Below are 26,029 nucleotides of genomic sequence, written 5' to 3'. Positions count from 1 at the left end.
GTTAGGAGGTTTCTATAGTCTGTAATGTGGTAACTCACCATAAGGTTGTTAGGAGGTTTCTATAGTCTGTAACATGGTAACTCACCATAAGGTTGTTAGGAGGTTTCTATAGTCTGTAACATGGTAACTCACCATAAGGTTGTTAGGAGGTTTCTATAGTCTGTAACATGGTAACTCACCATAAGGTTGTTAGGAGGTTTCTATAGTCTGTAACGTGGTAACTCACCATAAGGTTGTTAGGAGGTTTCTATAGTCTGTAACGTGGTAACTCACCATAAGGTTGTTAGGAGGTTTCTATAGTCTGTAACGTGGTAACTCACCATAAGGTTGTTAGGAGGTTTCTATAGTCTGTAACGTGGTAACTCACCATAAGGTTGTTAGGAGGTTTCTATAGTCTGTAACGTGGTAACTCACCATAAGGTTGTTAGGAGGTTTCTATAGTCTGTAACGTGGTAACTCACCATAAGGTTGTTAGGAGGTTTCTATAGTCTGTAACGTGGTAACTCACCATAAGGTTGTTAGGAGGTTTCTATAGTCTGTAACGTGGTAACTCACCATAAGGTTGTTAGGAGGTTTCTATAGTCTGTAACGTGGTAACTCACCATAAGGTTGTTAGGAGGTTTCTATAGTCTGTAACGTGGTAACTCACCATAAGGTTTCTATAGTCTGTAACATGGTAACTCACCATAAGGTTGTTAGGAGGTTTCTATAGTCTGTAACATGGTAACTCACCATAAGGTTGTTAGGAGGTTTCTATAGTCTGTAACGTGGTAACTCACCATAAGGTTGTTAGGAGGTTTCTATAGTCTGTAACGTGGTAACTCACCATAAGGTTGTTAGGAGGTTTCTATAGTCTGTAACGTGGTAACTCACCATAAGGTTGTTAGGAGGTTTCTATAGTCTGTAACATGGTAACTCACCATAAGGTTGTTAGGAGGTTTCTATAGTCTGTAACATGGTAACTCACCATAAGGTTGTTAGGAGGTTTCTATAGTCTGTAACATGGTAACTCACCATAAGGTTGTTAGGAGGTTTCTATAGTCTGTAACGTGGTAACTCACCATAAGGTTGTTAGGAGGTTTCTATAGTCTGTAACGTGGTAACTCACCATAAGGTTGTTAGGAGGTTTCTATAGTCTAACGTGGTAACTCACCATAAGGTTGTTAGGAGGTTTCTATAGTCTAACATGGTAACTCACCATAAGGTTGTTGGGAGCAGGTCTCTCTTTAGGGAGTCTCTTCATGCTGAACAGAGAGAATAGCACAGTTATCACAATGTTGTTTAAGCATACAGAGACATTTTCAAAGGTAAGACTATTTCATTTTTTGGTTCATTAGTTACATTTTCCTATAAGTAATTTCTTAATGAGCATTTGTTCCTAATGAGCATCCAAGGACATTACTGACAAACCTGACAAGCCTAATTGCCAGATTGTCCCAATGGTGCTTTTGTTACACTATGAGCCCCACGCAGTGCAAATGGTATGGCTAGTACAATTTAACAATAAACTGTGTGGACAACCAGTCCATATTCCTTATACAAGAGATCTCCTTGATGTTGTGTGTGTGTGTGTGTGTGTGTGTGTGTGTGTGTGTGTGTGTGTGTGTGCGCGCGCGCTGGCCTACTATCATGTGAACAATAAAGCCGATCAAAACCATCTTCATCAGCACCACTCTAACCACCAGTGCCAGCTCACACACACACTAAGTACCCAAACAGTCATTGACCCTGTGTGAGGCTCCTGCCAGTCCTGAGAATGAGGAGTGGAGATTCGTCAGGGCGACCTACATAGGGGACTGTGAAGGATTAGTGTGTGGTTCTAGAGAGGTCCGTCTGGAGCTAACTGAGTTACTGTGTGATGAATCACAGCGGGCAGGGACCAGGGACAGGACAGGGACCTCTAAGAATAGCCTGGGAGGTGGCAGTGCCAACCTGGTGCCAGGGCTGGGGTGGGCACGGAGAAGAGAAACAGAGACCTGGCCTGTTTGAATAAATAAGGCATAGAGATAGGTAAACAACAGCTGGCGGTGTGTAGACACACGTACAAGGACATACACATGCAGAAACATGTACACACTGTTATGGTCCTGCTTTTGGCCGGTAGGTCAGTCCATTGGGTACTTTCCCCCTGCTGTGTGTGTGTGTGTTTATTTGTGAGAGCATTTGGCTAACAGGGGGACAACAGACCATGAGAGACATGGTCAGTGTAAATATTGTGCTGTGCTGCTACAGTAAAGAAACAAATCAGAGAGTTAATTTGTCCTTCAGGAGAGCCTGGTATACTGGGATAAGGCCTGTCCTTGTTATCCTGTCTCTGCTAGCTGCCCCATTATCACCCAACACCATTATCAGACAGGAGAGTGGAGGGCACTACAGTGATAATGCATGTCCTACATGAGTCATCAAGTTCAAAAATACAGCCTACTAAATTCATATGAACGATTGCTTTTAGTGTACTAAAGACAATGGATTTTTTTTAAATGAACATGGTTGAGGTCTGGTCTTTGGCAAATGAAATGCATTCTATCCAATTGTTTAACTTCATTTTTAAACATATTGAATCTGTTGATGTACTAAGCTTCTGTTTTTAGGTTTATCTCTGTTCAGATGAAACCAACACATTAAAAGGCTGATAAATGAGAGAGAGAGAGAGAGAGAGAGAGAGAGAGAGAGAGAGAGAGAGAGAGAGAGAGAGAGAGAGAGAGAGAGAGAGAGAGAGAGAGAGAGAGAGATAAGGGTTGTCTCACCTAGCTATTTTAAGATGAATGCACTAACTGTAAGTCGCTGTGGATAAGATCATCTGTTAAATGACAAATGTTAAAAAATTGGACTCACCACTGTGTGATGAAGTGGACAAACTTCTGGCTGAACTGACCCACAGGAAGAATAGGAGGGTCCTGGGAGAAACACAAGGCCACAACTGAACAACTTAGACCACACAGTATAAAATGGAAGCTGGGAAAAAAATATCTCACAATGTGATTTCTAATCTGTCACTAAAAGCTAAACCCATTTCTTAATTTTGTTGAAGAGATCCACTTTGACAAACATTACTAATAAACATATGAATAACTTGAAATATAACCGAAATGAGAGATTTAATTACACACATCTAAAAATCCAAATTCTTCACAATCACTGTGCCTAGATCTGGTTAAGAATACAAAACCACAATTCTTCACAATCACTGTGCCTAGATCTGGTTAAGAATACAAAACCACAATTCCTCACAATCACTGTGCCTAGATCTGGTTAAGAATACAAAACCACAAATCTTCACAATCACTGTGCCTAGATCTGGTTAAGAATACAAAACCACAATTCTTCACAATCACTGTGCCTAGATCTGGTTAAGAATACAAAACCACAATTCCTCACAATCACTGTGCCTAGATCTGGTTAAGAATACAAAACCACAATTCTTCACAATCACTGTGCCTAGATCTGGTTAAGAATACAAAACCACAATTCTTCACAATCACTGTGCCTAGATCTGGTTAAGAATACAAAACCACAATTCCTCACAATCACTGTGCCTAGATCTGGTTAAGAATACAAAACCACAATTCCTCACAATCACTGTGCCTAGATCTGTATCCACTGGTTAAGAATACAAAACCACAATTCGGAGAAACCCCAAACCCTGAACTACATAGAATTGTAGTTATTAAAACACATTTTGCTGAGAAAGGCCGACCTTGATAAAGAGGGTATTTCTAAACGCTGCGATACATTGTCCCGTCTTCTTAGTAAAAAGAGGTAGCTGCACCTGAACCCCACCTATTGTTGGACGAGCACAATGGAGTCAAGGAAAAGAATCTCCTTCAGGAATCAGTGAGGGGGGTCGGGTGAGCACAAGTGTGAGCGGCACCGGTCATCTTCGTTCCGATAAAAACATTAAAGGAGATTTCGCCATGAAAGGCGAAACATTTTCCTGTCAGATTGCAACAGTCATTTATTTTACATGAATGCCCTCTGAAGTCTATATTTTAAAGTATATTTTACTTGGCAATGGCACAGTATAAAATGTGTTTGAGGCATGAATACAAATGAAAACTTTATTAAAATCATATTATAAAGGTAGTTTGTTACAGTTTGATAGTCAAACACTATTAGAATCAATTTGAGACATTTTTCACCCTGCTGTGCAGTCAACTACCTCAGTGAACTACCACAGTCAACAACCACAGTCAACTATCACAGTCAACTACCACAGTCAACAATTACAGTCAACAACTACAGTCAACTACCACAGTCAACAATTAGTCAACAATTACAGTCAACTACCACAGTCAACAAACACAGTCAACTACCACAGTCAACAACCACAGTCAACAATTACAGTCAACTACCACAGTCAACAAACATAGTCAACTACCAGTCAACTACCACAGCAAACTACCACAGGCAACAATTACAGTCAACTACCACAGTCAACAAACACAGTCAACTACCACAGTCAACTACCACAGTCAACAACCAGAGTCAACAACCACAGTCAACAACCATAGTCAACAACCACAGTCAACAAACCCCAGTCAACAACCACAGTCAACAACCACAGTCAACTACCACAGTCAACTACCACAGTCAACAATTACTGTCAACTACCACAGTCAACAAACAGTCAACTACCACAGTCAACTACCACAGCAAACTACCACAGGCAACAAACACAGTCAACTACCACAGTCAACAACCAGAGTCAACAACCACAGTCAACTACCACAGTCAACTACCACAGGTAACTACTACAGGCAACAATTACAGTCAACTACCACAGTCAACAATTACAGTCAACTACCACAGTAAACAATTAGTCAACAACCACAGTCAACCACCATAATGAACATTGTAGTGTGAGACAGTCAACCACCATAATGAACATTGTAGTGAGAGATAGTCAAGTACCATAATGAACATTGTAGTGAGAGATAGTCAACCACCATAATGAACATTGTAGTGAGAGATAGTCAACCACCATAATTAACATTGTAGTGAGACAGTCAAGTACCATAATGAACATTGTAGTGAGAGACAGTCAAGTACCATAATGAACATTGTAGTGAGAGATAGTCAACCACCATAATGAACATTGTAGTGAGACAGTCAAGTACCATAATGAACATTGTAGTGAGACAGTCAAGTACCATAATGAACATTGTAGTGAGACAGTCAACTACCATAATGAACATTGTAGTGAGACAGTCAAGTACCATAATGAACATTGTAGTGAGACAGTCAACTACCATAATGAACATTGTAGTGAGACAGTCAACCACCATAATGAACATTGTAGTGAGACAGTCAAGTACCATAATGAACATTGTAGTGAGACAGTCAAGTACCATAATGAACATTGTAGTGTGAGACAGTCGACTACCATAATGAACATTGTAGTGAGACAGTCAAGTACCATAATGAACATTGTAGTGAGACAGTCAACTACCATAATGAACATTGTAGTGAGACAGTCAACTACCATAATGAACATTGTAGTGTGAGACAGACGACTACCATAATGAACATTGTAGTGAGACAGTCTACTACCATAATGAACATTGTAGTGAGACAGTCGACTACCATAATGAACATTGTAGTGAGACAGTCAACTACCATATTGAACCTTGTAGTGAGAGACAGAATGAAGACATTTAAACGGTCAAATTAACTGGCTTTAAGCAGCACTCGTACATGTGAGTTGCAAAATAAACATTTCTAAGAGCCACAAATCAGAAAGTGGTTTTATTACGATCCCAGTACTGAATCAGAATATAAGGAGGAACATTTCCTATCTTAAGGGCCAAGCCCATCTTCTTCAGCCTCCTGACGTTGAAGAGGCGCTGTTGCGCCTTCTTCACCATGCTGTCTGAACGTGTGTGTATGTGTGTGTGTGTGTGTGTGTGTGTGTGTGTGTGTGTGTGTGTGTGTGTGTGGGTGGGTATTTCATGTGAATGTGTGTGGAGAGCACAGGCCAGGTCCAGTAGATGTTGTCCAGTAGATATTGGCCTCCCTCCCTCCATAGCTCCTCCCTCTCCCCTCCCTCTATAGCTCCTCCCTCCCCTCTCCCTCCATAGCTCCTCCCTCCCTAGCTCCTCCCTCATCCCTCCATAGCTCCTCCCTCCATAGCTCCATCCATAGCTCCTCCCTCCCAAACCCCCCCCCTCCATAGCTCCTCCCTCACCCCCCCTCCATAGCTCCTCCCTCATCCCTCCCTCCCCCCTCCATAGCTCCTCCCTCATCCCTCCCCCTACATAGCTCCTCCCTCATCCATCCCTCCCCCTCCATAGCTCCTCCCTCCTCCCTCCATAGCTCCTCCCTCATCCATCCCTCCCCCCTCCATAGCTCCTCCCTCATCCCTCCCCTTTTTATCACTCTCTAGGGAGAGTTCTGACCCAATCAACACCGTATCTCTCTCCTATCCACACCAGACTGCACACACCATTCTAAGGGTTGATAGAGAGGGTGGAATGGAAGACTGTGGGGTTTCTAGAGTGGTGGACAGATGAATTTAGGATGTGAATTGAAATTCAAATGGAAATGACCCATCTATGAGAATTTATTACGATATGATTTTTCACACAATGACGCTCCATCCTGTTCTCTATGCTTTCTAGTGTGCCAAAAGTCTTTATGGAGAAAACAGGGTGAAAAGGGAATTGGAGAGCGGAGAGGGAATCTATCTGTTGACAGGAAGTTGCCGTGTGACGCGCTCCGTAGAGAAATGGTCCTCCAAATCGGAGGCTATGCTACATGACTGCTTTGCTAGCGCTGACTGGAATATGTTCCAGGACTCAGCCGATAGCGTCGACGAGCTAATCACCTCCACTACCGGCTTCATTAGGAAATGCATTGTGGACGTTGTCCCCTCAGTGAAGGTTCTCTGCTTCCCCAATCAAAAGCCCTGGATTAACACAGAGGTGGGCGCTAAGTTTAAAGATAGGGCTACTGCACACAGGGCAATTCGCAGCCCACCCTGAGGCTATGGCTGAGGACACAAACAAGTACAAGAAGTCCTGCTACGACATCTGCAGAGCCATCAAACAATCAAAAGGACAATATACTGTAGGAACAAGCTGGAATCCTATTATACAAGCTCTGATGCCCTCTGCATGTGGTGGGGGCAACAGTCCATTACGGATTACAAAGGAAGACCCAGACGTGATCTACCCAACGATGCCTCTACCAGATCAACTCAATGGATTTTATGCACGCGTCGACAAAGACAACAGCGAGCCATGCATGAGGGCCCCCGCCAGCACAGAGGACTGTGTGGTCTTGCTCTCCGAGGCCGATGTGAGTATGGTCTTTAAATCAGGTCAACACTCACAAGGCTGCGGGGCCAGACGGTATTCCAGGGCATGTTCTCAGAGCATCCTCAGAACAGCTGGCAGGCATATTCACAGTCATTCTCAACCTCTCCTTGCCCCAGTCTGTAATCGTCACATCTCATACTAACCACCATCATTCCTGTTCTCAAGTACTCTAAGGCTGCCTGCCACAATGACTACAGCCCTATAGCACTCACATCTGTAATCAGGAAGTACTTTGAAAGGACAGTTATGGCCCATATCAACTCCATCATCCCAGACACCCTAGACCCACTTCAATTTGCATACTGCCCCAAACAGATCCATATACGACACAATCTCAATTGCACTGCACACTGCCCTCACCAACCTAGATACCTATGTGAGATCGCTATTCATTACCTACAGCTCAGAGTTCAACACCATAGTCCCCTCCAAGCTCGGGACCCGGGGACTGAACACCTCCCTCTGCAACTGGATCCTGGACTCCCTGACGGGCCGACCCCAGGTGGTGAGGGTAGGCAACATCACCTCCGCCAAACTGACCTTCAACATGGGGGCCCCACAGGGGTGTGTGCTTAGTCCGACTCCAACACTATAATCAAGTTTGCTGACAACACAATGGTGGTAGGGCTGATCACTGGCGACGATGAAACCAACTACAGGGAGGAGGTCAGTGACCTGGCATTGTGTTACCAGGACAACAACCTCTCCCTCAACGTCAGTAAGGACGAGGAGCTGATTGTGGACTACAGAGGGGGGGGGGGGGGGGGGGGGAGCATGGCCCCATCCACATCGACGGTAGGCATATTCACAGGGCTGTAGTGGAGCGGGTCGAGAGCTTTAAGTTCCTTGGTTTCCAAATCACTAAGGACTTAAAATGGTCCCTGCCATCCAGGACCTCTATACCAGATGGTGTGAAAGGAAGGCCTGGAAAATTGTTAAAGACTCCAGCCATCTAAGCCATAGACTGTTCTCTCTGCTTCCACATGGCAAACGGTAACAAAGCATCAAGTCTGACACCAACAGCTTCAATCCCCAAGCCATAAGACTGCCAAATGGCTACACAGACTTTCTGACTCTGCACACAAACAGGACTCTACAAACGTACTCACATTCCAACACGCACACACTTAATTTGCTCACACACATTCATACTGACTTTACACACACTTCCACACAATCATCATATACACTGCTGCTACTCTGTTTATCATATATCCCAGTCACCTTACCCCTATACATATCTACCTCTATCACTCCAGTATCCCTGCACATTGTAAATATGGAATTGTCACTGACCCTGGAACTGACCCTGTATATAGCTACTGACCCTGGAACTGACCCTGTATATAGCTACTGACCCTGGAACTGTCCCTGTATATAGCTACTGGCCCTGGAACTGACCCTACGTATAGCTACTGACCCTGGAACTGACCCTGCATATAGCTACTGACCCTGGAACTGTCCCTGTATATAGCTACTGAACCTGGAACTGACCCTGCATATAGCTACTGAACCTGGAACTGACCCTGCATATAGCTACTGACCCTGGAACTGTCCCTGTATATAGCTACTGACCCTGGAACTGTCCCTGTATATACAGTTGAAGTCAGAACTTTACATACACCTTAGCCAAATACATTTAAACTCAGTTATTCACAATTCCTGACATTCAATCCCAGTAAAATGTCCCTGTCTTAGTTCAGTTAGGATCACCACTTTATTTTAAGAATGTGAAATGTCAGAATAATAGTAGAGAGAATGATTTATTTCAGCTTTTATTTCTTTCATCACATTCCCAGTGGGTCAGAAGTTTACATACACTCAATTAGTATTTGGTAGCATTGCCTTTATATTGTTTAACTTGGGTCAAACGTTTCAGGTAGCCTTCCACAATAAGTTGGGTGAATTTTGGCCCATTCCTCCTGACAGAGCTGGTGTAACTGAATCAGGTTTGTAGGCCTCCTTGCTCATACGCTTTTTCAGTTCTGCCCACAAATTTTCTATGGGATTGAGGTCAGGGCTTTGTGATGGTCACTCCAATAACTTGACTTTGTTGTCCTTAAGCCATTTTGCCACAACTTTGGAAGTATGCATGGGGTCATTGTCCATTTGGAAGACCCATTTGCGACCAAGCTTTAACTTCCTGACTGATGTCTTGAGATGTTGCTTCAATATATCCACATAATTTTCCTGCCTCATGATGCCATCTATTTTGTGAAGTGAAACAGTCCCTCCTGCAGCAAAGCACCCCCACAACAGGATACTGCCACCCCCGTGCTTCACGATTGGGATGGTGTTCTTCGGCTTGCAAGCCTCCCCCTTTTTCCTCCAAACATAACGATGGTCATTATGGCCAAACAGTTCCATTTTTGTTTCATCAGACCAGAGGACATTTCTCCAAAAAGTACGATCTTTGTCCCCATGTGCAGTTGCAAACCGTAGTCTGGCTTTTTATGGCGGTTTTGCTGAGCGGCCTTTCAGGTTATGTCGATATAGGACTCGTTTTACTGTGGATATAGATACTTTTGTACCTGTTTCCTCCAGCATCTTCACAAGGTCCTGTTGTTCTGGGATTGATTTGCACTTTTCGCACCAAAGTACGTTCATCTCTAGGAGACAAAACGCGTCTCCTTCCTGAGCGGTATGACGGCTGCGTGGTCCCATGGTGTTTATACTTGCGTACTATTGTTTGTACAGATGAACGTGGTACCTTCAGGCGTTTGGAAATTGCTCCCAAGGATGAACCAGACTTGTGGAGGTCCACAATTTTTTTTTGGAGGACTTGGCTGATTTCTTTTGATTTTAATATGATGTCAAGCAAAGAGGCACTGAGTTTGAAGGTAGGCCTTGAAATACATCCACAGGTACACCTTCGATTGACTCAAATGATGTCAATTAGCCTATCAGAAGCTTCTAAAGCCATAACATAATTTTCTTGAATTTTCCAAGCTGTTTAAAGGCACAGTCAACTTAGTGTATGTAAACTTCTGACCCACTAGAATTGTGATACAGTGAATTATAAGTGAAATAATCTGTCTGTAAACAATTGTTGGAAAAATTACTTGTGTCATGCACAAAGTAGATGTCCTAACCAACTTGCCAAAACTATAGTTTGTTGAAAAGAAATTTGTAGAGTGGTTGAAAAACGAGTTTTAATGACTCCAACCTAAGTGTATGTAAACTTCCGACTTCAACTGTAGCTACTGACCCTGGAACTGTCCCTGTATATAGCTACTGACCCTGGAACTGTTTCTCGTGTGTGTTTTTGGTTTACTTTATAGTACTACTGATATTGATTACTGCATTGTTGGGAAGGAACTCGCAAGAAAGGCTTTTCACTGTACTTGTGCACGTGACAGTAAAACTTGAATGTCAAAATAATATCTGTAATGTGTGTTTGCATGAGAGAAAAGGAAGCCTATAAATGGCCTAGTGACCAAATAAATGTGTAACAGCACTTGAGCAGCTTGCTTCTTTTGGCTGTACGGCCCACTGGCACACACAGCCCCAAAAAAGGATGTTCATTCAAAAAGGGGGAGTGAACTGTTTAAATCGATTCTATCATAGTCCATGTGGGTTTTAATGACATTATGAAGGGCAGCGCTGAACAGTTGAAACTGGATTTTAAAGAGCTGATTGACTCTCTGCTAGACACTAACAAAACAACCCTCATATCTGGCCTTGTGCCCTCTCTGAATCGTGGCATTGAACGCTTTAGCAGGATTCTTTCTCTTCACAACTGGCTATGTGATTACTGCAGCTCAATGGGTGTAACTTTTGTTGACAATTTCAATACCTTTTGGAAACAAAACATGTTCTATAAGGAGGATGGGATCATTTGGGTTCCTGGATCCTTTCACAGCATTATAAGGCTGCGTTGAGACAATGACTTATCAATGACCCAAGCCCAGCTCAGTTAATCCCTACCATTGTGTCGCTGAGTCATCATAATGCTTTAGCAAATGTACATTATAGCAGGGGCATTGGTAGACATAATGTAAGTAACCTAATGTATGTACTTCTAACTGCCCTGAATGCCTCTGCTGATCCTACAGCTATTGTATGCAGCAATAACGTGTCTATGAACCAGATTTATACTGTTAGCACTGAGGCGGTGTGCCCTAGTAGGAAGTCCAATATGTGCAGCTCACCCGGCACTAACATAAATAACATGAGAATATCTACTTATGCTAAGCTCCCAGTAAAGCAATGAAAACAAGCAAACATCCCAGAAAAGTGCTCAAAATAACCCACGTTAGAAACAAGGTTCATGAAATGAATAACTTGCTAGTAACAGATGATTCATATTCTGACTATCTCTGAAACTCACTTAGACAATACCTTTGATGATACAGTGGTAGCAATACACAGTTAGAAATGCCAGTGGTGGAGGTGTTGCTGTTAATATTCAGTACCACATTCCTGTAAAGATTAGAGAGGATCTCATGTGAAATACTGTTGAAGTAATATGGCTACAGGTTCATCTGCCTCACCTAAAGCCCATTCTGGTGGGAAGCTGCTATAGACCACCAAGTGCTAACAGTCAGTATCTTGATAACATGTGTGAAATGCTTAATAATGTATGTGAGAGATATTTTCTATATAGGGAAGGCTATTCAACAAGCACAGCACTTACACAAAGAACTGATGAATGGCTGAGAGAAATTGATGATAAAAAGATTGTGGGGCTGTTTTAACATTATCGATCATTATCTGCTGCTGGAGAAACATATGTGTCATGGCTTTACACCCCCTGCTATATTGTGGATAAAGAGTTACCTGTCTAACAGAACACTGAGTGTGTTCTTTAATGGAAGCCTCTCAAACATAATCCAGGTAGAATCAGGAATTCCCCAGGGCAGCTGTCTAGGCCCCTTACTTTTTTCAATCTTTACTAACAACGTGCCACTGGCTTTGAGTAAAGCCAGTGTGTCTATGTATGCGGATGACTCAACACTATACACATCAACTACTACAGCGACTGAAATGACTGCAACACTTAACAAAGAGCTGCAGTTAGTTTTAGAATGGGTGGCAAGGAATAAGTTAGTCCTAAATATTTCAAAAACAAAAGCATTGTATTTGGGACAAATCATTCACTAAACCCTAAACCTCAACTAAATCGTGTAATAAATAATGTGGAAATTGAGCAAGTTGAGGTGACTAAACTGCTTGGAGTAACCCTGTCATGGTGAAAACATTGATACAACAGGTGCTAAGATGGGGAAAAATCTGTCCATAATAAAGTGTTACTCTACGTTCTTAACAACACTATCAACAAGGCAGGTCCTACAGGCCCTAGTTGTCACACCTGGACTACTGTTCAGTCGTGTGGTCAGATGCCACAAAGAGGGACTTAGGAAACTTGCAATTGGCTCAGAACAGGGCTGCACGGCTGGCCCTTGGATGTACACAGAGAGCTAACATTAATATGTCATGTCAATCTCCCCTGGCTCAAGTGGAGGAGAGATTGACTTCATCCATGCTTATATTTGTGAGAGGTATTGACATGTTGAAAGCACCAAGCTGTCTGTTTAAACAACTAGCACACAGCTCTGACACCCCATGCACACCCTACAAGACATGCCACCAGAGGTCTCTTCACAGTCCCCAAGTCCAGAACAGACTATGGGAGGTGCACAGTACTACATAGAGCCATGGCTACATGGAACTCTATTCCACATCAAGTAACTGATAGAAGCAGTAGAATAAGATAAAAATACACATTATGGAACAGCGGGACTGTGAAGCAACAAACATAGGCACACATGATAACATACGCACTATACACACACATGCATTATGTGGTAGTGGAGTATGGGCCTGAGGGCACACACTTAGTGTGTTGTAGATATGTGGTAGTGGAGTATGGGCCTGAGGGCACACACTTAGTGTGTTGTAGATATGTGGTAGTGGAGTATGGGCCTGAGGGCACACACTTAGTGTGTTGTAGATATGTGGTAGTGGAGTAGGGGCCTGAGGGCACACACTTAGTGTGTTGTAGATATGTGGTAGTGGAGTAGGGGCCTGAGGGCACACACTTAGTGTGTTGTAGATATGTGGTAGTGGAGTAGGGGCCTGAGGGCACACACTTAGTGTGTTGTAGATATGTGGTAGTGGAGTAGGGGCCAGAGGGCACACACTTAGTGTGTTGTAGATATGTGGTAGTGGAGTAGGGGCCTGAGGGCACACACTTAGTGTGTTGTAGATATGTGGTAGTGGAGTAGGGGCCTGAGGGCACACACTCAGTGTGTTGTAGATATGTGGTAGTGGAGTAGGGGCCTGAGGGCACACACTCACTGTGTTGCGAATTCTGTTAGGAATGTATTCATGTTTTTGAAATTGTATAACTGCCTTAATGACATTATGAAGGGAAGAGTAGCTGCTGCCTTGGCTGCTACTAATGGGGATCCATAATAAATAGCTGCTTCGCTGTTAAAATACCTCTGGGCAGCTGTCCCTATTCCTGACATATCGATCACAGAACCCAGAAAATGATGATACATGCACCTATTTAAACTAACAAAGGAATGGCTTACTCTAATATCACTCTACTTCCTAGTGCTGCTGCTGCTTGGATGAGTAACATCTCTCTCATACACACACTACAGGCCAAATGCTTCAGTGGACACGCTGTTTAGAGAGAGAGCGAGCACCAAACTATTTTCCCTGCAGAGTTGTACTGTGTCGCAAACGCTGACACACATACACGAAACAAACATTAATGTGTTGTACAGTACACACACACCTGAAAATGCAGACACACACATGCATGACACACACAAACACACACACACTCATGCATGTATTCATGGTCCCAGCTGAGGACAGCGGCAGACTTTGATGTATAGCGTTCTGAGATGAGCATGATGATGAAAGCCACGGTCCGTGTGTCTTCTCTCTGACCGCCGTTACACCCCCCCACCACACACACACACACCTCAACCCCCTGTAACACACACACACCGAGCAGTAAATATACATGTCATTGGCCCAGTGCAATTATCAGGCAAAATGAGATCCGTAATTACAGGGCTAGGGAAATTAAAACAGAGTTCTTGTTAGTGGAACGCTTTGCTGCTCAACAAGTAGAAGAGACAAAGAGATTAATGAAAGAGAGGGACAGCAGGAGCGATGTGTGGATTCATGGAACTGGGAGATTGTCTCGTTCTAGATTTGGTTTTAGAGAATCGAGGCCAAATGTCCTCGTCTGTCCTCCCAAACAGAGGTGAGTTATGTGTGTTTGGGGGGGGGGGGGGGGGGGGGGGGGCGAGAGAAAGAAAGAGAGAGAGAAAGAGAGAGAAAAAGAGAGAAAAAGAGAGAGAGAGAGAGAGAGAATACATGAACAAAAGGCAGTCCAGTAAACTGGTTCAGTAACACACAATCATTTTCCAGCTAATTTCACCCTCTCACCTGAGCCCCAGACTCCCAGCAGTCCCATGGCAACGTGGCGCGGCGTGTGTGTGAGTTGCAGCACTCCTGCTCTCCCCCGAACACACCTCCAGCTACAGCAATATCAATGATCCACTTAAAAGAGCCCCGTTTGTGTGTGTGTTTGTGTGTGTGTTTGTGTGTGTGTGTCTAAATCACACACAGGCATTTTCAAATGAAGAGGGATCCAGATGATGATAACCGGGGACCTTTGATCTCATGCAAATGAATACAGAAATATTTAAACCATAACTTCTACTGTAGGCCTGGCTAGTCATAACTACTACTGTAGACCTGGCTAGTCATAACTAGTACTGTAGACCTGTCTAGTCATAACTACTACTGTAGGCCTGGCTAGTCATAACTACTACTGTAGACCTGGCTAGTCATAACTACTACTGTAGACCTGGCTAGTCATAACTACTACTGTAGACCTGTCTAGTCATAACTACTACTGTAGACCTGTCTAGTCATAACTACTACTGTAGACCTGTCTAGTCATAACTACTACTGTAGACCTGTCTAGTCATAACTACTACTGTAGACCTGTCTAGTCATAACTACTACTGTAGACCTGTCTAGTCATAACTACTACTGTAGACCTGTCTAGTCATAACTACTACTGTAGACCTGGCTAGTCATAACTATTACTGTAGACCTGGCTAGTCATAACTACTACTGTAGACCTGGCTAGTCATAACTACTACTGTAGACCTGGCTAGTCATATCTACAACTGTAGACCTGGCTAGTCATAACTACTACTGTAGACCTGGCTAGTCATAACTACTACTGTAGACCTGGCTAGTCATAACTACTACTGTAGACCTGGCTAGTCATAACTACTACTGTAGACCTGGCTAGTCATAACTACTACTGTAGACCTGGCTAGTCATAACTACTACTGTAGGCCTGGCTAGTCATAACTACTACTGTAGACCTGGCTAGTCATAACTACTACTGTAGGCCTGGCTAGTCATAACTACTACTGTAGACCTGTCTAGTCATAACTACTACTGTAGACCTGTCTAGTCATAACTACTACTGTAGACCTGGCTAGTCATAACTACTACTGTAGACCTGTCTAGTCATAACTACTACTGTAGACCTGTCTAGTCATAACTACTACTGTAGGCCTGGCTAGTCATAACTACTACTGTAGACCTGGCTAGTCATAACTACTACTGTAGGCCTGGCTAGTCATAACGACTACTGTAGACCTGGCTAGTCATAACTACTACTGTAGACCTGGCTAGTCATAACTACTACTGTAGACCTGGCTAGTCATAACTACTACTGTAGGCCTGGCTAGTCATAACTACTACTGTAGACCTGTCTAGTCATAACTACTACTGTAGACCTGTCTAGTCATAACTACTACTGTAGACCTGTCTAGTCATAACTACTACTGTAGACCTGGCTAGTCATAACTACTACTGTAGGCCTGGCTAGTCATAACTACTACTGTAGACCTGGCTAGTCATAACTACTACTGTAGGTCTATCTACAGTATTTGGTTGGCACACTAGATTACCCTCTACTTCCTCCATATGCCTACTCATCCCTAGTTCTACTGGACTACATTTGCTCTTCATATGAGGGACGGCAAAGACTCCTCCGTCGAGCCCAGGTCACATAGATCCAAGCCAGCCCATACCATCCCAGCCTGGCCCAGTCCAACCCAGCCCATACCATCCCAGCCTGGCCCAGTCCAACCCAGCCCATACCATCCTGGCCCAGTCCAACCCATCCCAGCCTGGCCCAGTCCAACCCAGCCCATACCATCCCAGCCTGGCCCAGTCCAACCCAGCCCATACCATCCCAGCCTGGCCCAGTCCAGCCCATACCATCCAAGCCTGGCCCAGTCCAACCCATACCATCCCAGCCTGGCCCAGTCCAGCCCATACCATCCAAGCCTGGCCCAGTCCAACCCATACCATCCCAGCCTGGCCCAGTCCAACCCAGCCCATACCATCCCAGCCTGGCCCAGTCCAACCCAGCCCATACCATCCCAGCCTGGCCCAGTCCAACGCAGCCCATACCATCCCAGCCTGGCCCAGTCCAAGCCAGCCCATACCATCCCAGCCTGGCCCAGTCCAACCCAGCCCATACCATCCCAGCCTTGCCCAGTCCAACCCAGCCCATACCATCCCAGCCTGGCCCAGTCCAAGCCAGCCCATACCATCCCAGCCTGGCCCAGTCCAAGCCAGCCCATACCATCTCAGCCTGGCCCAGTCCAAGCCAGCCCATACCATCCCAGCCTGGCCCAGTCCAACCCAGCCTGGCCCAGTCCAACCCAGCCCGGCCCAGTCCAACCCAGCCCGGCCCAGTCCAACCCAGCCCATACCATCCCATTTCTAACCATTCCTAACCCACCCTCTCCCATTCTCAACCCATTCCCAGCCGGGTCTCTCCGCTCCTCACCTCACCTCCTCAAACTCTCCTTTCCTCATCACCTCTACGCTCCTCATCCCCTCACCTCCTCTCCAAGTCCTTGGTCTGCTAGAATGGAGGGTGGTGCTAGCCGCTAGCCCGAGAGCTCCCGCTACCTCTCTCTCGTTGCCAGGGGAGAGCGGCGAAGGGCGAGGGAGAAAATAGTTTGAGTGATGCCTTCGCCTTGGTGACTAATGAACAGTTCAGCTGGGTCAACCCATTACAACTGCAAGCGTTTAATTATTAATTACACCCAATCTATACTCTGTAAAGGACAAGCTTGGTATGTTTAATGTGTGGTTGGTGTGTGTAGGGTTGGCTCTCTCCTGGCATTGTGTTATTAGCGCGTGTCAGTGAGGAGCTGAAGAGGAAAGGAGAGTGGAGACAGAAAGGTCCCTTGTTTTAGGGGGAGAAAAGGAGTGCTGCATGCACATGCACACACACACACTGAAGAAAAACTATACTGAACAAAAATATAAACACAACATGTAAAGTGTTGGTCCCATGTTTCATGAGTTGAAATAAAAGATCATAGACATTTTCCATACGCACAAAAAGCTTATTTCTCTTAATGTTGTGTACAAATGTGTTTATATCCCTGTTAGTGAGCATTTCTCCTTTGCCAAGATATCAAGAAGCATGATCATTACACAGGTGCACCTTCTGCTGGGGACAATAAAAGACCACTCTAAAATGTACAGTTTTGTCACATAACACAATGCCACAGATGTCTCAAGCATTGAGGGAGTGTACAATTAGCATGCTGACTGCAGGAATGTCCACCAGAGCTGTAGCCATAGAAGTTGTTAATTTCTCTACCATAAGCCTCCTTCAATGTCATTTTAGATCATTTGGCAGTACGTCCAACAGGCCACACACACACACACACACACACACACACACACACACACACACGTGTAACCACGCCAACCCAGGACCTCGACATCCAAACTGTCAGAAACAGGGAAGCTCATCTGCGTACTTCGTCGACCTCACCAGGGTCTTAACCTGACTGCAGTACCACGTCGTAACCTATTTCACTAAATATCCTCGCTGTTAAAAATATATCATTCTAGAAAGGATTGATACACAGCACTACATGTAGACTGAGGGGTACACTGCTCTTGACCCTGGTGTGTGTGTGTGTGTGTGTGTGTGGGTAGGACAGGGAAGTGTGTCAAGGTTCTGGGAACATGTGTTGCTAAGAGTCAGAGGTCAAGGTTAATGCTACATATTGGATGGCCTGACACCCTCTGTGCTCCGTAGACTGGTCATGCTACATTACCCCTGCCCGGTGTGTGTGTGTGTGTGTGTGTGTGTGTGTGTGTGTGTATTAAAGCACTTGAGTGTGTCTCTATATTAACCTTATGTAGCCTGGCAACAAGTGCGTGGCCATATTTGTTGCGATCAACATTCCGCACATTGACAAACAAACCCAGGGAGGAGAAGTGGTTAAATATGAATTACATTGTCAAACTATTAAATATACAAACCAATTCAACAGGGCACCATTGAAAAAGATACCCGTCTGAAATGGGGTTCCCTGTATAAATAAAGGTTCAATAAAAATTGCGTGTTTTCACATAGTATAAGCACTATGAAGCTAAAGTTAGCCTGTTAGCATTCCTATAGACTTAACATGGTGAGTTAGCTAGTTAGGTATGTGTAGGGTCCTGCCTTTTGGTCCAGTTCTGGAGGCCCTGTGCTTTAACTGCTACTTCCAGCATTATCCACTAGTGTTGCTGCAGGTAGAAAATCCTAGGAAATGTTCTGTAATTGACACAATGTCTCCAATCCAATCAATTATGTCTGTTTTGGCACGCGTGTGTTTTGGGGAATACCATTTGTAGTGATTCAACACCGCTCTTTGCTTCATGCTGATGTTCTCTAACGGGGTCATCGGAAGTTGTACAACGGGTCAATTAGGGGCAGTTAAATGGCAGGAAATGAAACCAAGCATGGACGTATAAAGAAAATAACAGAGAATTCAAGATCAGAGTATTGACTGAAATAAAAGTGTCAAAACCCCGCTGGGATGCTCGTTGCAAATGTCAACAAATATATTCTGCAAAACCTGCTACCTTAGAATACAAAAGAAAATGCACAATAGACCGCCATCTGAAACAAAGCAACAAAAAGCTTGTAAAATAGATCTGGCTGAAGAACTAACAGCTGTTTGGGCTGATACAATGTAGTAAGCTTCCTCCCAGTATCTTCTATCCCTGGCCTGTGTGTGAGAAACTAGAAATACAAATCATTTTAAAACAACTAAAACTAAATAAAAACCATCAATTCAGGTCTGAAAACTAACTGAAACTAAACTTCAAAAAAATAAATAAATCATAAAACGAATAGAAATAAAAACACAAAACTATAATAACCTTTGAGTAGAACGACTTGAGGCAGCAGTGTGTGTGTCTATCAATGTGTGTGTGTGTGTGTGTGTATGTCCATCAGTGTGTGTGTGTGTGTGTGTATGTCTATCAGTGTGTGTGTGTGTGTGTGTGTGTGTCTATCAATGTGTGTGTATGTCTATCAATGTGTGTGTGTGTGTGTGTGTATGTCTATCAGTGTGTGTGTGTGTGTGTGTGTGTGTGTGTGTGTGTGTGTGTGTCTATCAATGTGTGTGTGTGTGTGTGTGTCTATCAATGTGTGTGTTTGTGTATCAATGTGTGTGTGTGTGTGTGTGTGTGTGTGTGTGTGTCTATCAATGTGTGTGTGTGTATCAATGTGTGTGTTTTAGAATGGTTCAAGGCAGTAGTACGTGTATATCTATCTGTGTGTGTATACGTGCATCTGTGATCTGCCTGTGTGTGTGTGTATGTGTGTCTATAGAGCCGCTCAGGGTGGGTGCAGCCTGAGTGTGTGTGTGTGTGTGTGTGTGTGTGTGTGTGTGTGTGTGTGTGTGTGGAATGGCCCAAGGCGGTTGTGTGTGCGGGGCGAAGGGGGGTGAGTGAGCGCGAGCGAAGCCGTCTGAGCACTGTGCTTCATTAGGAAACAAAATATAAGCTTTCCACACCATTAGGAATGACTTTAGGAGAGAAAGCACATAAGACGCCGACTCACCTCATCAACGATGCATTGCAGTAACTGGAGAGGCTTGAATGGGGAGACAGAGAGAGAGGAGAGAAGATGGGTAGAAGAAGAATAATACTTATTTAGTTGTCTACATGCGACGTTACGACAGTACGGTGGCAGAGAAAATCACTAATGTAATAAAAAGGTATTTACATTAATCAAATGCACCAAGCTCCGGCACAGCCATCGCCTCCTGAATGTTTCTATTATTCTATAATAGCATCTAATCTAATACTGGCAGTTAAGGCCCGCTGTATCATTTCATTGCAAAAAAAAAACGCAATTTGTGGGACGTTTCAAATGAGGGATCTACTCGAGAGTGAAACACTGCCGGGAGTGAAACACTATCCCCCCCAAAAATACATAAAATCTCACCATTAAAGATCCTTGGTTTTTCTGAATCTGTAAAGGCAGACGAAGACAAGAAGAAGAGAGAGAGGCAATATGTAATTAGCATGTCATAATCAAAAGCACACACTTGGACACATTATGATCACTGAGAGAAAGTGATGGTATCCCCGGTGGGCATGTGTTAACACCATTTACATAATAATAAAAAAACACCCAAACGTTAATAGTCTTGCTCTCATTTGGGGAGGGGGAAGAGATTCAGCAATGTTCATTTCATATTCCCTGCTACCCCCTCCAGGTTGTCTAAAGATGCAGGGTTGTAGAATTAATTGTGCATAATGTACATTTCAAATAGGAATCTGCAGGCTGAGCAAACATTTCCACTGAAACAGAGAAAAATTATTAAATGTTCTTAAAAATAAAAAGGTAAGAGGCTAACATGGGGCTCTGGTCGACCACTAAAATGAATAATTAACCAGTCATCTCTGATGACAAGTATCTTGCACTACCAAATGACAAGGGCTCAGTATAGACTATTTTGCCTTCATCCATCACCACTCCACAGAAAACAAACAGGTTCCAACACAAAGTACGTGAAAGTCCAATGACCTGAAATGCTGGCTTTGTTCATCAACAATTTTAATTATTTTACTTCAGATATAAAAAAACAGGCTTTGAAGTTTCTTTCATGGCTGAAAAGCTCAACACAAGAAACGGAGTTGTAGTCAGACAGTGAGAACGTTTTTAATGCACAGATAACAAGAGACCCAAGGCCTTCTGCTTTGAGCTAGATGGCCCATTATGTTTAGTCAATTAGTTGCTTGTTTCGTAGGCTCTTTTGATAATGCGTTAAAACTCTTATTGATTCATTCTCTCAATGAAATGACAGCTTTGCACTGGTGGTAAATATCAAGAGGCTCCTTCATGGCCTCTACACATATTTTGCCTGATTCAGACAGCTTATGGGCGACTACAGAAAACAAATTCATTCAGAAATAATTACTAAACAAAATTGCAAGCTGCTCAGGGGTTGAAATTGGATTGTTGAAGGCAAACTTATTTGAGTTCTACTTTGTCAAGAGTTTGTTATTTTCCTACAAGGTAATTCGATCTGGCGTCAACAACGTGAGCCGTAACAAAGCCGTCCCATCTTTCCATTTAACAGTCATTGAACGATATAACTTGATGATCTAATTTACACATCACAATGTTCTATATATTTGTCCTGGGGGTAATCAGTGCTTCATATGATGATTACGGTCTAACAATACATGAACCTTTCAATGAGTCCCTTGTTGTTTCTGATACAGAGTTGGTTTGGAAATGACCACTGTGGACAACAAACTGGAGAAGATTGAATCCTGCAGAGGAAAACAACAGAGTTCTGTGTTTCACATTCAGGTTAAAACAACTCGAATCATGAACAATAACCCCAAATAAGAGTAGAGGCAAAAATATGGACTTTTCAAGTCTTGGTTTCAAAATGGTCTCTCAATCTGACACTCAAGGTCAACCTAATGAAACTCCCTCGTTTCATCACAATCATCAATCAAAACAGAATATACCGACATGGTTATAATCAATGGTATTCCTACTCAGTCACCAGGTAGAAGCTGTTCTCACAGTCTACAGAAAGGGAGACAATGGTATTCCTACTCAGTCACCAGGTAGAAGCTGTTCTCACAGTCTACAGAAAGGGAGACAATGGTATTCCTACTCAGTCATCTCAGTCACCAGGTAGAAGCTGTTCTCACAGTCTACAGAAAGGGAGACAATGGTATTCCTACTCAGTCATCCCAGTCACCAGGTAGAAGCTGTTCTCACAGTCTACAGAAAGGGAGACAATGGTATTCCTACTCAGTCACCAGGTAGAAGCTGTTCTCACAGTCAGAGCTGCAGCACAGTCTACAGACAGGGAGACAGTACTGTATTGAAACATTCAATACTTCCATTGGTCTCCTATTTGTATAGATGTTAACAGCTGTGTTGATCTGAAGGCAGATGTTCCAGGGTTGAGGGGAGCAATAGCTAGAGCATCAAAAAGTACAAAACGTTCACAGACGGGTGAATGCAGCCTCTGCATAAAGCATTCAACATTTTTGGAAAATGTGATACTTCATCATATGAAAGTCCCCGTGTCACAACGCAATATGGGGATAGTGTCAAAAGAGTCTACATTACTCAATACTTGGTAGTGCAATCACTGATCTGTTAAATCCCTCTACAGTTTGTTTGACATTTTTATGTGATCCCTTCATAACAACACCATCAAACATATTTGAACTACTTCCTGTTCTTGTTCTTCTTCTGTGGAACAATTTAAAATGGAGATGAGGAAAAGCAAAAAGAGCCCAAATCAATCAGGGGGGCGCTGCCCCGGCGGCTGTATACACATCACTTCCAGTCTGCTGTCTTCAAAGACTTTCAGAGCCGTGAGAAAACTCCATTAACTCCTCACAACGAATGCAAATGGATCACAACATGGGGTGAGGAGGAATTAAAGAGGCCGTCTCTAATCAATGACAAACACAGGATGAAAACGCTGTGGAGTGTGTTCTGTTATCGCCACCTCCGCCCGTACTGTTACTGTTAACCCATACTCCAGGCAACTCATATAACACACACACACACACACACACACACACACACACACACACACACACACACACACACACACACACACACACACACACCTCAAAATGGAAAGGGTGAGTACAGAGGCCCCTTACAGCGTTACAACAGCTCTTAACAAAAACAAAAACACCCCTCTGCCCTTCAAATCCACCCACATCCCACCCAAAACACTGACCCCATTCTCCCAAAACCACCTATCCTGAGCAAATCTCAGGTGCTTACAATTTATTCCATTCTCTCTATTTGTGTTGCTGCCACAGTCGGGTGGACTGTGGAGGGTGATAGCACAGGGGGCTTCTGCGCAGACAGCTGACAGCCTGGGCCCGAGGACGTTGGCCGGCTGCGCCTGGTGAAATGAAGCTACCCGTTCTACCAGGGATCTGCTACAGCCTGCAGGTGAACTGTCTGTAACGCCATATGGAGCAGGGAAAATGAACAGAGAGATGAGGAGAGCACTGGCAGCGGGAGATCTCCCTGGTGCACACACTGTCTCTTGGTGTAGCTTTAAATTCCATATGTAGGGAAGATAGAAGGGGGAGAGAGAGAGAGGATGGGAAAGCGAGAGCGGGGGAAACAGTGAAAGATGGGGAGAGAGAGAGAGAGAGAGGGGGAAACAGTGAAAGATGGGGAGAGAGAGAGAGAGAGAGGGGGAAACAGTGAAGATGGGGGGAGAGAGAGAGGGGGGAAACAGTGAGAGAGAGAGAGCAAGAGAGAGCGAGAGCGGGGGAAACAGTGAAGATGGGGGGAGAGAGAGAGGGGGGAACAGTGAGAGAGAGAGAGCAAGAGAGAGCGAGAACGGGGGAAACAGTGGAAGAGGGGGAGAGAGAGGATGGAAAGCGAGAGCGGGGGAAACAGTGAAGATGGGGGGAGAGAGAGAGGGGGGAACAGTGAGAGAGAGAGAGAGCAAGAGAGAGCGAGAACGGGGGAAACAGTGGAAGAGGGGGAGAGAGAGGATGGAAAGCGAGAGCGGGGGAAACAGTGAAGATGGGGGGAGAGAGAGAGGGGGGAACAGTGAGAGAGAGAGAGAGCAAGAGAGAGCGAGAACGGGGGAAACAGTGTAGGAGGGGGAGAGAGGATGGGAAAGCGAGAGCGGGGGAAACAGTGAAGATGGGGGGAGAGAGAGAGGGGGGAACAGTGAGAGAGAGAGAGAGCAAGAGAGAGCGAGAACGGGGTAAACAGTGGAAGAGGGGGAGAGAGAGGATGGAAAGCGAGAGCGGGGGAAACAGTGAGTGAGAGAGGGGGAATAATGAGAGAGACAGAGAGAGAGGGGGGAAACAGAGAGAGAGAGAAAGAGAGAGAGGGGGGGGAACAATGAGCGAGAGAGAGAGGTGGAAACAGTAAGAGGGGGAGAGAGAGGATGGGAAAGCGAGAGCGGGGGGAAACAGTGAGTGAGAGAGGGGGAAACAGTGAAGAGGGGGAGAGAGAGGAAGAAGAAATAAATGAATGGGGTGTGAAAACATTCAACGCTCCACCACAACGCTTATGGCTCCATTTGTAAAGAACAAGAAATAAGTTTGTCTTTTTTCTTCCTCTGGCTATTTAGGCTAATTTATGAATCAGATTCTGGTGGAAGTATACTGGCAGACAGACTGCTACAGATTGGATTGAATATATTGGAGATATTAAAGTGTTACCAGAGGTCTCATGCCTATTAAAAAGAGACATGAAGATGCTGAGAATGACGCTCCCTTCCATACAAAATGGTGGATATGTAAATACCAGAGAAGAACAGACAAGCCCACATCTCTCCGCTTCTTATTCAAAAACCGTGTGTGTGTGTGTGTGTGTGTGTGTGTGAGTGACTGTGAGGCATTCATTATTGTATGTAATCATACAGTGTCTATTAACATGATAATGGCCATGTTAATAGACACTGCTGAAGATAAGAGTGGCAGCACTCTGAAATGAGACATGCCCGAGGCCACACACACAATAACCATGGAGACCTCATGTACGTCATCACAGCAGGATGAACACAGGGGGCACAAACACACGTTTGACTGGTCGCCTCAAAACAAGTTTAGTATTTCCCATGTCTCCAGGACGAGTATTAACAAAACTGATTCACTATGCAGCTTAATCACTGTGTAGCGGGCTTAAATCCTCTTAATTATTCTCTTCAAGACATCCATTTATTACAAACCCCCTACAGAAACACATCTAGGGATAACTATCACAACGACCCTAATTCACAGGTCTTACTCTGCGTACTAAACATCCTAAACAAAAAATAAACAATGCCACAGACCCTAGACAATTCCTCTTCTGGACACGCAGCTACGGTATCTTATAGCTACGGAATAGATTCACAACCATGATACACTTGGCATCATATCCCAGTTTCAGTCAGTGGTATGGTCTCCCTCCAGTCTTATTTGGGTGTTCCAGGCCATCCACAGGCCGACGGTCATGGTAGCCGTGAGTAATGTTCATTAGATTGGTTCGCAGCGTGCCTGTTGGGTTAATTAGCGTTGGGAAACAAAGCGGTCACCAGCGCAGAGCTTGGACTAATGGTACTAGGGCTCTGCTCTAGCCCACTGGGCTCCTTTAAAATGAGCCTCCACAGAGTTTACATTTCACAGCTTGGAAACTGTGTACCTTATGAGTCACATATTAAAGGGGCAGTCCATCGACATTTGACTTTAACAATAATAATATCTTGTTCTTGAGCATGAGAAATGTAACAGGAAGTTGTGTTGATGATTAAAAAGTCCCAACGTATTGCCTTAGCAGTGGGTGATGCATTGGGACATCGAGACATGGACCTGAAAAGTGCATCGTAGAACCT

General features: G+C 44.2%; 1 protein-coding gene across 1 annotated transcript in view; it reads right to left on the bottom strand.

Annotated features, from left to right (window-relative positions):
• Positions 1-26,029, bottom strand: part of LOC115183286 (dual specificity mitogen-activated protein kinase kinase 5-like) — a 90,350-nt gene that overhangs the window by 19,214 nt on the left and 45,107 nt on the right. The window contains exons 10-13 of the mRNA XM_029744611.1: positions 20,632-20,658; positions 20,245-20,277; positions 2,836-2,897; positions 1,199-1,244 (exon numbers count right to left, since the gene is read on the bottom strand). Coding sequence (XP_029600471.1) covers positions 1,199-1,244; positions 2,836-2,897; positions 20,245-20,277; positions 20,632-20,658 — 168 coding nt within the window. The remainder of the gene's footprint in view (positions 1-1,198; positions 1,245-2,835; positions 2,898-20,244; positions 20,278-20,631; positions 20,659-26,029) is intronic.

Source organism: Salmo trutta, unplaced genomic scaffold, assembly GCF_901001165.1.
Source record: "Salmo trutta unplaced genomic scaffold, fSalTru1.1, whole genome shotgun sequence".
Taxonomy (NCBI): Eukaryota; Metazoa; Chordata; class Actinopteri; order Salmoniformes; family Salmonidae; genus Salmo; species Salmo trutta.
The sequence above is the reverse complement of the archived record's forward strand: the minus strand, read 5'-3'. Positions and strand labels throughout refer to the sequence as shown.